The sequence below is a fragment of the Haliotis rufescens genome, unplaced genomic scaffold, assembly GCF_023055435.1.
Source record: "Haliotis rufescens isolate VD_foot unplaced genomic scaffold, xgHalRufe1.0.p SCAF_1, whole genome shotgun sequence".
NCBI classification, from domain to species: domain Eukaryota; kingdom Metazoa; phylum Mollusca; class Gastropoda; order Lepetellida; family Haliotidae; genus Haliotis; species Haliotis rufescens.
Window position 1 is genome coordinate 59,211,652 of NW_025963779.1, and position 14,163 is coordinate 59,225,814.

Below are 14,163 nucleotides of genomic sequence, written 5' to 3' on the forward strand. Positions count from 1 at the left end.
TATCACCCTATCCACTACCTACAGCTTTGCCCACCTACTGTATCACCCTATCCACTACCTACAGCTTTGCCCACCCACTGTATCACCCTATCCACGACCTACAGCTTTGCCCACCTACTGTATCACCCTATCCACTACCTACAACTTTACCCACCCACTGTATCACCCTATCCACTACCTACAGCTTTACCCACCCACTGTATCACCCTATCCACTACCTACAGCTTTACCCACCCACTGTATCACCCTATCGACTACCTATAGCTTTACCCACCCACTGTATCACCCTATCGACTACCTATAGCTTTGCCCACCCACTATATCACCCTATCCACTACCTACAGCTTTGCCCACCCACTGTATCACCCTATCCACTACCTACAGCTTTGCCCACCTACTGTATCACCCTATCCACTACCTACAACTTTACCCACCCACTGTATCACCCTATACACTACCTACAGCTTTCCCACCCACTGTATCACCCTATCGACTACCTATAGCTTTGCCCACCCACTGTATCACCCTCTCCACTACCTACAGCTTTGCCCACCCACTGTATCACCCTATCCACTACCTACAGCTTTGCCCACCTACTGTATCACCCTATCCACTACCTACAGCTTTGCCCACCCACTGTATCACCCTATCCACGACCTACAGCTTTGCCCACCTACTGTATCACCCTATCCACTACCTACAGCTTTGCCCACCCACTGTATCACCCTATCCACGACCTACAGCTTTGCCCACCTACTGTATCACCCTATCCACTACCTACAGCTTTGCCCACCCACTGTATCACCCTATCCACTACCTACAACTTTACCCACCCACTGTATCACCCTATACACTACCTACAGCTTTCCCACCCACTGTATCACCCTATCGACTACCTATAGCTTTGCCCACCCACTGTATCACCCTATCCACTACCTACAGCTTTACCCACCCACTGTATCACCCTATCCACTACCTACAGCTTTACCCACCCACTGTATCACCCTATCGACTACCTATAGCTTTACCCACCCACTGTATCACCCTATCGACTACCTATAGCTTTGCCCACCCACTATATCACCCTATCCACTACCTACAGCTTTGCCCACCCACTGTATCACCCTATCCACTACCTACAGCTTTGCGCACCCACTGTATCACCCTATCCACTACCTACAACTTTACCCACCCACTGTATCACCCTCTCCACTACCTACATCTTTACCCACTCATTGTATCACTTTACCCACCCACTATATCTCCTTACCCATCCACCATATCACTTTACCCACCCACTATATCACCTTACCCACCGACTGTATCACTTTACCCACCCACTATATTACCTTACCCATCCACTATATCAATTACCCACCCACTGTATCACCTTACCCACCCACTGTATCACCTTACCCACCCACTGTATCACTTTACCCACCCACTGTATGACTTTACCCACCCAATGTATCACCCTACCCATCCACTATATCAATTAACCCACCCACTGTATCACCTTACACACCCACTGTATCACTTTACTCACCCACTGTATCACCTTACCCACCCACTATATCACCTTACCCACCCACTGTATCAATTTACCCATCCACTATATCACTTTACTCACCCACTGTATCACCTTACCCACCCACTATATCACCTTACCCACCCACTGTATCACCTTACCCATCCACTATATCAATTTACCCACCCACTGTATCAATTTACCCATCCACTGTATCAATTTACCCACCCACTATATCACCTTACCCACCCACTATATCACCTTACCCATCCACTATATCAATTTACCCACCCTCTATATCACCTTACCCACCCACTGTATCACCTTACCCACCCACTGTATCACCTTACCCACCCACTATATCACCTTACCCATCCACTGTATCACTTTACCCACCCACTATATCACCTTACCCATCCACTGTATCACTTTACCCATCCACTATATCACCTTACTCACCCACTGTATCACCTTACCCACCCACTGTATCACCTTACTCACCCACTATATCACCTTACCCACCCACTATATCACCTTACCCATCCACTATATCACTTTACCCATCCACTATATCACCCTACCCACCCACTGTATCATCTACCCACCCACTGTATCACTTTACCCACCCACAATATCACTTTAACCCACCCACTGTATCAACTTACCCACCCACTGTATCATCTACCCACCCACTGTACCACCTTACCCACTACCTACAGCGTTATCCCACCCACAAACTTCACATCCCCCCCTCCACAAGAGCCCCCCATGCATCCCACTTGTGCATGTTTGTTCTCACCGTTTGTGGACACCCACTGGCGGAGACTCCTGTCTGACTGACAACGCCCTGGGTGAAGAGCCGTGTGACAACGCCGCCTCCACTTGAGTGGGTGAAGTCCTTCATACAGCCAGAGAATGTCTTGGAGAGTGTCGCCGCACTAAGTATATTGTAACAGAAAGTTTAGGATGCTGTAAATCAATTAAAATTATATTACCAGGAAAGATATGAAATGACGGTGATTAAAAGACAGTTCAATATTAGCATTAGAATTAGAATTAGAATTACCATTAGAAACCTGAATATTCCAAATATGCAGCCTAAAAGAATATTGAAGACAAGTACCATTTTCTTCTTGTGTGCCCAGCATATGCACCATCAAATTTGCATCCTTGTAAACAATTGTTGATAGTATACCCTCACAGAAATTGTTTATGGTTATTATCCCCCGCCATGAAGTGGAAGGGGGATATAGGAATGGTAGCCGTCCGTCCCATTTCGTTTCCGGAGCAGATCTTGAAAACCGTACCATATTTCTTCACCAAACTTGGCACATAGATAGATATGGTGGTGAACTGGTGCTTTTTGATAGTTTGGGATTTTTAAAATATAAAAATTATTTTTTATCCCCCGCCACGAAGTGGAAGGGGGATATAGGAATGGTAGCCGTCCGTCCGTCCTTCCGTCCGTCCGTCACATTTAGTTTCCGGAGCAGATCTTGAAAACCGTACCATATTTCTTCACCAAACTTGGCACATAGATAGATCTAGTGGTGAACTGGTGCCTTTTGATAGTTTGGGATTTTTAAAAAAATAATTATTTTTCGAGTTTCCATGGCAACGACTTTGATTTAGACTTGAAAATGGCGGTAGTCCTCGTTTCCGGAGCAGATCTTGAAAACCGTACCATATTTCTTCACCAAACTTGGCACATAGATAGATCTAGTGGTGAACTGGTGCCTTTTGATAGTTTGGGATTTTAAATAAAGTTATTTTTCGAGTTTCCATGGGAACGACTTTGATTTAGACTGAAAATGGCGGTAGTCCTCGTTTCCGGAGCAGATCTTGAAAACCGTACCATATTTCTTCACAAAACTTGGCACATAGATAGATCTAGTGGTGAACTGGTGCCTTTTGATAGTTTGGGAATTTTTAAAAACAAGATTTTTCGAGTTTTCATTGTAACGACTTTGATTTAGACTGAAAATTGTGGTAGTCCTCGTTTCCGGAGCGGATCTTGAAAACCGTACCATTTTTCTTTACCATAGTTTTCCCATTGATAGTTCTAGTGGTGAACTGGTGCCTTTTGATAGTTTGGGATTTTTTTTAAAAGTTATTTTTCGAGTTTCCATGGGAACGACTTTGATTTCGACTGAAAATGGTGGTAGTCCTCGTTTCCGGAGCAGATCTTGAAAACATACTATATTTCTTCACAAAACTTGGCACATAGATAGATCTAGTGGTGAACTGGTGCCTTTTGATAGTTTGGGAATTTTTAAAAACAAGATTTTTCGAGTTTTCATTGTAACGACTTTGATTTAGACTGAAAATTGTGGTAGTCCTCGTTTCCGGAGCAGATCTTGAAAACCGTACCATTTTTCTTTACCATATTTTTCCCATTGATAGTTCTAGTGGTGAACTGGTGCCTTTTGATAGTTTGGGATTTTTTTTAAAAGTTATTTTTCGAGTTTCCATGGGAACGACTTTGATTTCGACTGAAAATGGTGGTAGTCCTCGTTTCCGGAGCAGATCTTGAAAACATACTATATTTCTTCACAAAACTTGGCACATAGATAGATCTAGTGGTGAACTGGTGCCTTTTGATAGTTTGGGAATTTTTAAAAACAAGATTTTTCGAGTTTTCATTGTAACGACTTTGATTTAGACTGAAAATTGTGGTAGTCCTCGTTTCCGGAGCAGATCTTGAAAACCGTACCATTTTTCTTTACCATATTTTTCCCATTGATAGTTCTAGTGGTGAACTGGTGCCTTTTGATAGTTTGGGATTTTTTTTAAAGGTTATTTTTCGAGTTTCCATGGGAACGACTTTGATTTAGACTGAAAATGGTGGTAGTCCTCGTTTCCGGAGCAGATCTTGAAAACGTACTATATTTCTTTACAAAAAGGCCCAGTGAACATAGTTCACAGGAGCTAATGCATTGCACACACCCGACATGTCATATTGTCGGGGGATGTGAGTATTTCATGCTTGTTAGTAATGCATTGCTGTTAAGAAGTATTCTCTCACAGAAATAACCATGCTACACTACTCAGCAGTGTATGTACTACAGGCCTGTGGCCTCTTCACTACAAAATAATGACTGATACACTGATTGATTGATATTACCATTACCCACAGCAGTGTACTAAATGTGCACTGCATTTGAAAAGATCGAGTGTACCGGGTGCACCCTTCTCAAAGCATATAAATAATAGTACATTTTTACTATCCATGCTTGACTACACTGTAGATAGTATCAACAGACTATATAAAATATAAGCAAACAGATTAGGGCTGGGACTGGTAACTCGGGTACCCGGGTTGGATGGGTACTGAGTAGGACCCGGGTACCCACAGGACTACCCGGACCCATGGTTAGTCACGTGATATACTGTTAATGACAAAAATTATGGTAACACTACAAGTCACTTATGTTTGCATTTTTTTCTGACTGTGCACCCATTCCTTCTGATTTTTCATATGGTTGAATAAAGATATAACTTAATTCAACTTCAGTGTATGAATGACCAGATTGTTTAATACGTGTATCTAAATACGTTTTGCCAGGGCTATGCTAAAAATGTTCCCAATCGGACATTTTGAGACATCTCCTGAGACCTACAGTGGGTACCCGGGTAGGGTTGGGTAATAGGGGGTGGGTACCTGGGTAGTAAATTTGGACTCGTCCCAGCCCTAATACAGATATCATCCAAAATCCACCCTGTTCAAAGAGACATGGTTATCTGAAAATGATAAGGGGTACCTTCCTTACGCCCTGACATGGTCCCGAGCAGTATCTGCTGAATATAGCACTATGCAGATGTGTTAGGCTGTGTTACCATGTTGAATATCATAGTACTATTGCAATACCAAAAATACTCTTGAAAGTCACCCCTCATGAATAATATCTCACGTGATTGAGTTGGGTCTCTTATCTGAGCCGAATGTGATGTCCTGCCCTTGCAGAGGTGTCAAGTCTACAGGATTATCAGGCACCGGGGTGACAGCTTCAATAGATCCCACTCCATCCTGGAAGATCTGAAGGGAGTTCTGGGTGCTGTGCTGAGCAACAACCTGTCAGGGAAGTCAACATATTTAATCACTTTGACGGTTCGTCCTTTCCTCACTTAGGCACATGCAACACACTCTCAACACATATACATAGAGTCATGTAACTCTACCATAACAACCTTAATACAACCCTGCAACCTTCATACAACCCTTATGTAACCCTACAACCTTCATACAACCCTAATGTAACACTACAACCTTCATACAACCCTACAACCTTCATACAACCCTACAGCCCTAATGTAACCCTACAACCTTCATACAACCCTACAACCTTCATACAACCCTACAGCCCTCATGTAACCCTACAACCTTCATACAACCCTACAGCTCTCATGTAACCCTACAACTTTCATACAACCTTACAGCCCTCATGCAACCCTACAACCTTTATACAACCCTACAACCTTCATACAACCCTACAGCCCTCATGTAACCCTACAACCTTCATACAACCCTACAACCTTCATACAACCCTACAACCCTCATACAACCCTACAACCTTCATACAACCCTCATGTAACCCTACAACCTTCATACAACCCTACAACCTTCATACAACCCTACAACCTTCATACAACCTTTATGTAAAGGTACTTGTACTCATGGATGCAAATGGACATACATTTATGACCTATTCACCAAGAAAAACACCTGTCACAACATTATCACAAATGCACCAATTCAAAGAGTTAACCAAAGTGTATAAATCTATTCGTTACCCAAATTGTTAATGATTGCAAAGTAATAGGATACACTGATGTACATCAATAGCGTAAATTACAGACAATAATGTCAGGAAGACATCCTTGAATTTGTTTAATAGACCAAGTCTTACCTGGAACCAATCTCCCGTGTTGAATTTGTTGGTTGTCTGAATGCGGTTCTGTGGGGCACCGGCAGTGCCAATTTCTAACACAATGTAGCCATTACTTAGGTAAATACCAAACATAACAGGAACACTGTCTCTTGCAACCAGGAACAGATATGCATTGGGGTTAAATGTCCTGAACTTGAAGGTGATATTCAGTGGGACGTCTGTAATGTTCAGGACTCCTGCATTCAGCACCAGTTGTCCGAAGCCATCGAAGCTGACCCCTGCAGCCAATGTTGGGGGTGTTGGCGTGGGCGTTCGGCAACACTGAGGTGTGTTCCCAGCATTGATGGACTCTTGCCATATTTCCACATCTCCTCCATTGAATTTCACATCATACATGCAGCCTTCAAACCCAGATCGGCTACTGACTTTGCTTGTCTGAAAAAAACAGTTCACATTTCAGTGGTATTAATAACTAAAACTTTATCTTATTTAGGAGGCCACATGAATCAACAAAGCATTACATTGAAGCATTTTATTTCTTTTGAATGAGAATTGTTTCAGCTCACAACCATTTTTCCGTCAACAGTCTACTTGCACAATTGTATTCAAATAAATTGTCTAACAAGTTTTATTCTGTATTATTTCACACCACATATAATGATTGACACAGATAACATTTGAATAGAATGGTTTCTTCAAAATAGTTCCTGAGGCAGTCGGGTAGCCTAGTGGTTAAAAGCGTACGCTCGAGACGCTGAAGATCCAGGTTCGATTCCCGACATTGGTACATTTGTGATGCCTATTTCTTGTGTCCCCCGTCGTGATATTCCTGGAATATTGCTAAAAGTGGCGTAAAACCATACTAATTAACTCACTCAAAATAGTTCCTACAATAGTCAAACAATTTAACAAATTGAACATACCTGAACACTAACGGGCAGGCTTCCAAAGTAAAGTGGCGAGTTGAACGTCAATGGCTCCTTAGTAATAGGGGGGGCAGCAGCAGCAGCTACACCGCCAGTCGACACCAACGTCACCGCCAGGAACACCAAGGTGTTATACCTGTCACAGATTGTATCTTCATTAAAACATCTATCTTTGTTCCACATATAAAGAATTAAAGTTAGCCCATTGGTTACAGTGTTTGCTTGTCAGGCTGGCATCCCAGGTTTGATTCCCAGCTCATTCTTGGTATTCTGTTATTGCCATAACACTACAGAAAGCAGCATTGATCATCTTATAATGATAATAAAACATCAAATAATATTCTTTAAAAAATCAAATCCTTCAGAAATAAGACATCTCGAGACATCACCTATTGCCTATTAGATGGTTGTTAGACCCTGAATTGTATTAGTTAAATCACAAGGACAAACGTTTCAACATAAGCATGAATTTAATCAAACAGTAACAGAACTGACTGCAAGTGTTCATTGAGATTGTAAACAGGTATTCTATTACCATAGATTCCTATGAATAAATGAGATATACATGAAACATTTTTGGATACCATGCATTAATGGATTTTTTAGATAGAGGCTGGAAAAGTCTGTAGCTGACCTGATTTTCTTTATTGAACATTATATTTGATCAGAAAGGCCATACAAGGGTTACAAAGGAGAACTAAAAACAATTGAAGTTTATGATGGAGACGACAAAGCACCATAACATCAGGTCACTTAATTTTGAAAGATATGGTCACCGAGTCGTCTAAGGTGCCACAATTCACCCTTATAATGTTTCTCGATTTTGAGAACCATACCCATGCTAGTGGGTTCCACCAAAGTGGTAAACATCTAACACTTGCATCACTATGGGCTTTCCTCCCACATTAACCTGACATGCCATAATATAATTGAAATATTGTTCAAAGCAATGTCATACCAAACTCAATAAGGTGAGCTACAAAAACTGCTACATCATCCAGATTTACCTTGAGGCTTGCACTCGGAACCAGCAGTCATCACAAAGATTTGCCAGGCTGGTGATGGCAGAGTTTCCAGAGGTCCAGTTGAACTGCATGTGAACCTGATTATTAACAATCTCAACACTGAGCACTTCAACTGTGGCATTATTTTCAGAGAAGAACAGCAGGGCATTGTTAACCGTTGCAATCTTCTGGAAAGTGAACTCCACGTCCGTGTAAGGCAGCGCTACATCTTTAGAGGGGTTTGTGATAGACACGCCTGAAGACCCATTGAACTTGACAGGATAGCGGAACTTCCCTAGCAATGCCTTGGCCCGGAGCAACTTAGCTTCAATACTGCCAATTCTGTTGTTGATGTTTGCTTGTTGGCCTGTTACAGTTTGTTGGTGCTGCCTGATACCCTCTATTGTTCTTGTCATGGAGTCCATGCGAGCTTCGATGTCACCAACTGCAAAATAACAACATTGAAATACTTGCAGTTCTTTTCAACAAAACATGTCTAAAATTTGAATGATGTTTTGATGTTGAAACAAGTTATGAATATTACAGATAGCTGTAAAAGACATTCATTTAGGTAACATCCCAATTTTGAAAAAGGAGGTTAAAAAAAGTAATCAAGAGGGTGGTTTTAAGAAAAAACAAGTTGTGTGTATGTTTAGTGGTTAATACATGGTATACTTCTTCCATAACATGACTGTGAAGTAGACAGGGACATTATTTTAGGTTGAAATAACCAAGAAGGATGTCAAACATTAATGAGTGAAGAAATATTAGTATTGCCTGAACAAATCAGAAGCCCTTTGGAATAGTAGTCATAAGTGACATATCCATTGTTTCAAAGAACATTTCATATTTCTTGTTTAATATTTATATTAAATTTGAGGCATTATTTACTGACTTGGTAGTTCTTATCAGGAATGCACAAACTTCATTCACAGTAGTCTTGTCTTAAGAAATGTCTAGATTTAGTATCTAGATGATACATTGTGAACCTACACTCAAATGAACAAACATGACAAGACTGGAATACTGTCTACTGGACAAACATGACAAGACTGGAACCTACATTCTACTGGACAAACATGATAATTCTGAAACCTACCATCTACTGGACAAACATAGTAATTCTGAAACCTACAGTCTACTGGACAAACATGGCAACACTGGAACCTACCGTCTAGTGGACAAACATGGTAATTCTGAAACCTACAGTCTACTGGCCAAACATGACAAGACCGTCTAGTGGACAAACATGACAAGCCTGGAACCTACAGTCTACTGGCCAAACATGACAAGACTGTAACCCACTGTCTACAGGACAGATATGTCAAATATTTCCATACAATCTTTTGTATTTACCTTTGTTGGAAACCGAGCTCGTGAGCTGTAGACCCCTGTCATTGAGATTTTTAATTGTATCGACACTTGTCCTCACATTAGCTAAAGTCATATTCGCCGATGACAATGAACTCTGCGTGGTTGAAGTCTTCAATATAGCCTCTTGGGCAAGGCTGGTAGCTTGATTAACTTCAGCTGAAAAAATATCCCATTCATAATAAAAAATCCATTAACTATTCACATATTCATGAACTTGAAATATCCCATCTTCCCGAGGCAAGAGAGTTAACTGACTATAAAAGTCCAGTTTCCACCCTTGCTGAATTAGGCTGGTATTATGGAGTTTTGGCTGGACTAACGAGTTTATGCATAGTCCAACCAAAATCGTGCATTGAAATCGAAATCCGGTACATAAACTGTCAGGCAGATTTCGGTTGATTGCAGGATTTGCAAAGCATGTGCACTGTCAACAGATATTTGTCAATTCTTTTCATGTTTTTAATCAAGGTCCTCAGGTGATTTGATGCACTTCGCGATGTAAGATCCGTTTTATCACAATATAGATCTTGATTATCGATCAGATTGTCTTGACTGGGCGCCACCATTTTGTTTGAAGCAACTGCAAGTGATACGAAGGGTGGAATCTGATTGGTCCATAGGAGAGGCATAGAAGTGACATAACTCATAATAGCCACTGGTGGCGCTACGATCGAGCCCAGGAATTCAGCGTAGTTCGGCAAGGGTGGAAACTGGACTTTTAAAGTCAGTTAACTCTCTTGCCTCGGGAAGATGGAAATATCCTTTCAGACAAAGTATCTTTCCAGTCATGCCCCCGGGCGCACAAGAGGCCCAGTCGTCTAAGGCGCCGCGATTCGCTGTGCAGAGTTGCATCCTTTTGGCACACCAGAGACCTATGATTGTGGGTTCGAAGCCCGGTTTGCCCCAATTATGTTTCTAGGTTTGTCAGCACCACACCTGTGCTCGTGGGTTTCACCTAAGTGGTAAACATCCAAGACCTGCAATACTTAGGGCTTTCCTAAGCTGACACGCTGCGATAGAACTGGAATACTGTTAAAAGCGGTGTTAAACCCAACTCACTCACTCTAGTCATGCCCCAATTAGTTTAGATACACTCAAGCCCTGTTAGTTCTGATTCCATTAATCACCTTCTGAAACATTCCTGCTGGAACAAGGGACATTTCTCCAAACCCATATGATTCATTAATTCTGAATGTATTTCAGTGGGATCTGGACTAATAGGCTTTTAGTGTATGGTCCAAACTCACCACCCCTGATATCTCAAACTACAGATAACATCATGTATCTACAAGCAGTGAGTGAGTTGGGTGGAACGCCACTTCGAACAGTATTCAAGTTATATCACAGTGTGTCAACTTAATGTGGAGGAAAGCCTGAAGTGATGCAGTTCGTTAACCAGATTGGTGAAACCAACGAGCACTGGTATGGTGCTGACAAACCCAGAAATATAATTGGGGCATAACTGTCAAGTATCAAATATCAGGTTTACTCTTACGCTTACGCTCTACTTACTGAAGGCCAATGATAGTTCAGCCACCAGCTAGCACAAGTCTCAAGTACTCAGTAGAAAAACTTGCAGCCTAACTTTCAGTGCTGGATTTTTTTTATTGAGATCATACAAGCATAAAAATAGGTGATATGTATTCCTATTATTTTATATTGGCTAAAAGTTAGATTCATTGTGAGATAAAACCAAACAGAGAAGTCAACCACCAGAGAATCTGAAATGAACTTTCAGCTTTCCATCAGAAGTACATATATGGTAGCGCGTGAGTATCCAGGTTAGAATTGGTCTTCGGATTAGCACTGGTCTTCTGCAACCCATCTTGTCATAAGAGGCCACTAACAGGATTGGTATGTCAGGCTCGCATACTTGGTTGATGGTCATCGAATCCCAACTGTGTAGATCAATGCTCATGCTTTCAATCACTGGACTGTCTGTTTCAGACTTGATTTTTTACAGATTGCCATCATATAGCTGGGATACTGCTGAGTGGGCTTTACACAACAAAAAATAAAACAAAAAAATAACAAAATGTATATGGTAGACAACACTGACTAAATTCAACAGCCAGCTTAGGATGAGAACTGACCTCCACTTCGAGTCTTGAGTATGTCTGCCCTCAGCTGCAGTTGTGGAAGTCTTGCATCAATGGGAACCCATGTGGCTCTGGCAATTTGAATGCTTGTGTTGACACCTTGCAGACGGCTGTTCAAGACTAAAAACACACAAAGTTAACAATTGCATGTAAAAATTGCAAGGATCAAACCATTAAACCAGACAAAAAGTATTTGATGATATTGGAAAGTAAATTTACATTGTGTATTGCATTGGATTATTGACTTTTTTTCCAACCTAATTTAACTACAGTTAAATACCATTGTGTCTAAGTTAAACTGACAAACGTAAATACTTTGAGTTATCCAAGGTTTGGCAACCAAAGAGTGATGAATAAGGAAGGAATACCCAGGGACCAAGCTTTTACTTCGAGACAACCATAAGTTCAACACATCAAAGTTTGACACAACGGTGTTTGAATGTATTTCAGAAAGAAACAAATATCAAAGTAGATCAACAAACATGGAAAACTGTTTAACTTTTTCAATTCCTTATTTCACCTGAGCAAAGATCACTTAAGAAAACAAGTTTGTACCATTTCTTAATAAAACTGATTTTTTTTCTATGAATCACCATCCATAACGCAAGTTTTCATTATCAAGAATGACATATGGGATTGCATGTTGCACAGGGCAGAGGATCTCACGTTTTTTGTACTGTTTCTCAACCGAGATGGTTCAAAGCATATTTAATTAGCCATATAAGGTTAGTTCTGAGGAAGTATCGGAGACTACTTCAGTAGGTACTGTAAGGAAGTCTTGGATACTTCTCAGCAAGCTGCAAGTTGGAGTAGTTTGCCGAGATGGTGTGGAGACATTTGCCGGGAATATCTAGAGACTTCCTTAAGACCCTGCAGAGAAGGTAAAAATGTGCCTTGCGGGGAATGATTAAGGCAGGCTAGGATGCATCTTTTCAGGCCTTTATTTTTTTATAAGGGTTTGAAAGTCAGCCTGGTAGTGACGTTAGACAGTGAAACATCACATTTCGTCCGAAATAACTATTACTAGAACAATTTTTGTACGTAAATACCAATATTATATCCAACATCCTTATTTCATAAATTTCCAGAAAATAAAGTTTATATGAGCCTCACCTTGATCTCTTTCTATTCAATGACCCAAGTGATTGAATCAAACGAAACACCTACACCTGCACAAGTCTCTAAGGCAATAATTATTTTTTTTAAATAATTTCTAACTCATATAAATAATCTGAATAAGTTGTCCCCATAAAGGTCTGGTTTCCTTAGACTGTCCCCTTATCTAGACTTGCCTATTGCAAAGATAGAATTATACACAGTCTGTCAGCACAGCCTTGGAGCAAGGCTACAAAACACCTTACCCTCCGGTTGATAGTTGATGGTGTTAATCATGGCCAGTATTTGGTCGCTCTCTGCCTTTGAGGCATTAGCTTGTGCCTCCAGATTTGCTATGGTGACACTGTTGAGATTGGCCTGTGCTTCTGCAATGGTTACCCTTGCTTCGGCAGCTGTTGTCAAGGTGGTGTTTAGGGTGAGTATCACCTTCTCAAAGTTGGTGATGGCGTTCACTGCACCCTCGCCTCTTGGTCTGACAATCTGAAATGTACTAAGGAAAGGGGTACATTCATCAATACTTGTTGAAAAAGGAACTCGGATCACTTAAAATCAGCAAAATCCAAACAAATCCATCCAAGATGGCAGAAACTTTGTTAACTTATTGAGGAAAATAATGTTTGTGGCCCAGAGTCTCACACATATTTGTTTTTAGATTGCTGTGGTGTAGAAACATATTTAAAAATAATATCAACCTGTTTTCTTTTTACCATGTTTACATTTTCTAATTTCACTTGTCAGGTATAATTGGACTTTTCACTTATTACATAAACAAATATTAATGCATACTCTGAATATTTTAATGTGAGCAATATTCACATGAAGAGATGCACTTCTGCTGTCCGCTACACATTTTACTTTTTTAATGTCAACTTATTTGTACTGTTTGGCCCGACAAAACACCTGTGTTGTTCTATTCCTAACGGGGCGGTCGGGTAGCCTAGTGGTTAAAGCGTTCGTTCGTCACGCCGAGGACCCGGGTTCGATTCCTGACATGGGTACAATGTGTGAAGCCCATTTGTGGTGTCCCCCGCCGTGATATTGCTGGAATATTGCTAAAAGGGGCGTAAAACCATACTCACTCACTCTATTCCTGACACTATATTCTCAAACTATTCCAAACAACACTCTGGGGAACTATAACAACGTTTGTGGTTGAAGTATCAATGTCATTGCCATGAGGATGTTTGCATGTTTTCCACATATTTCACAAAAACTTCAACTTGATCA

General features: G+C 41.0%; 1 protein-coding gene across 1 annotated transcript in view; it reads right to left on the reverse strand.

Moving 5' to 3' along the window:
- The window catches only part of LOC124131496 (laminin subunit alpha-5-like), a 96,129-nt gene that overhangs the window by 23,313 nt on the left and 58,653 nt on the right, over nt 1–14,163 (reverse strand). The window contains exons 34-41 of the mRNA XM_048398556.1: nt 13,182–13,426; nt 11,815–11,940; nt 9,704–9,877; nt 8,351–8,792; nt 7,341–7,479; nt 6,436–6,852; nt 5,440–5,600; nt 2,328–2,466 (exon numbers count right to left, since the gene is read on the reverse strand). Of these exons, the coding sequence (XP_048254513.1) occupies nt 2,328–2,466; nt 5,440–5,600; nt 6,436–6,852; nt 7,341–7,479; nt 8,351–8,792; nt 9,704–9,877; nt 11,815–11,940; nt 13,182–13,426 (1,843 nt within the window). The remainder of the gene's footprint in view (nt 1–2,327; nt 2,467–5,439; nt 5,601–6,435; nt 6,853–7,340; nt 7,480–8,350; nt 8,793–9,703; nt 9,878–11,814; nt 11,941–13,181; nt 13,427–14,163) is intronic.